At 42.9% G+C, this 1,212-nt stretch overlaps 1 protein-coding gene across 1 annotated transcript; it reads left to right on the top strand.

The window, feature by feature from the left end:
• LOC106523696 (uncharacterized) lies at window positions 1–990 on the top strand (the record flags this gene model as incomplete). The annotated part of the gene is given in 1 exon segment (XM_014017222.1): window positions 1–990. A coding segment is annotated over 1 exon segment (893 nt), but the record flags the coding sequence as incomplete, so codon positions are not given.
• Window positions 991–1,212: the final 222 nt, after the last annotated feature.

Here is a 1,212-nt window from a genome sequence, read left to right as displayed (position 1 = left end):
GCAAGGAACAGAAACGCTATGGTCTTCTCTTCACCTGTCTGTGTTCCAGAGCAGTTCACATCGAGATGTTGGAAGACATGACGACAGATACGTTCATCAATGCCTTACGATGTTTCATAGCCATCCGAGGTGCCGTAAGACACATCAGATCAGGTCAAGGATCGAACTTTGTTGGAGCTAGAAACGAAATGGAAAGAGCTCTGAAAGAAGTCAACCAAGAGAGAGTAGCTGCCTTTCTTGCAGATAAGCAGTGTGACTTCCGTATGAACGTACCTGACGCAAGTCACGTTGGAGGAGTATGGGAACGGCAGATCAGGACGRTGAGAAGTGTTCTTACCTCAGTTCTAGCTCAGAGCACTGGGAGGCTGGATGACTCGTCCCTAAGGACATTTTTCTATGAAGCGATGTCCATTGTAAATAATCGACCCTTAACAGTCAACACAATCAGTGATCCCAACAGCYTGGAGCCCTTAACACCCAACCATCTCCTAACTATGAAGTCAGCTGTTCCTCTGCCCCCACCTGGCAAGTTTGTTAAGGAAGATCTTTATACCAGGAAAAGATGGAGGCGAGTTCAATATCTTTCTGAGCAGTTTTGGAACAGATGGAGAAKAGAGTATCTTGCCAACATCACTCTCAGGCAAAGATGGCATGCCCCTCGACGTAATGTGCAAGCAGGAGACATTGTAATCCTTAAGGAGGAAGAAGTCCCTCGCAACAGATGGAAGCTTGCCAAAGTTMWTCAAGCATGTGAAGATGATGATGGACTGGTCAGAAAGGCCATCATTCAAGTGGGAGAGAGGATGTTAGGAAAGAAGGGTGAACGCCTCAACAAGCTAACTATTYTAGAACGGCCTATCCAAAAGTTGGTTGTTATTGTAAGAAGCAGCTAAACTTGTGTTCAGTACGTAACTGTCMCTWATGACTCATGTAAGAAGTTCTTTGATGCTTTAGAAATTACCATTGATTATCAATACAAAGTGTTATGCATTGTGCTTTCCTTTGGTTATTAATAACAAGGTAATTTGGTGAGAGTGTAACGGGCCTCACCCGCAATTTGTTTAGATGTTACCATGGCAACCATGTAGTTCGTGAGCTGCCGTTTTTCCAGGGTAAAAAGGTAATAATTTCTTTAGACATTTTGAATGTGGAGTTTGTTAGATATTGGCAATATGTTCTTAGAATTGTATATTGTTTATTTGAGAGAAGAAA

The sequence above is a fragment of the Austrofundulus limnaeus genome, unplaced genomic scaffold (genome assembly GCF_001266775.1).
Source record: "Austrofundulus limnaeus strain Quisiro unplaced genomic scaffold, Austrofundulus_limnaeus-1.0 Scaffold163, whole genome shotgun sequence".
NCBI lineage: Eukaryota > Metazoa > Chordata > Actinopteri > Cyprinodontiformes > Rivulidae > Austrofundulus > Austrofundulus limnaeus.
This window is presented reverse-complemented; position numbering and strand designations above follow the sequence as displayed.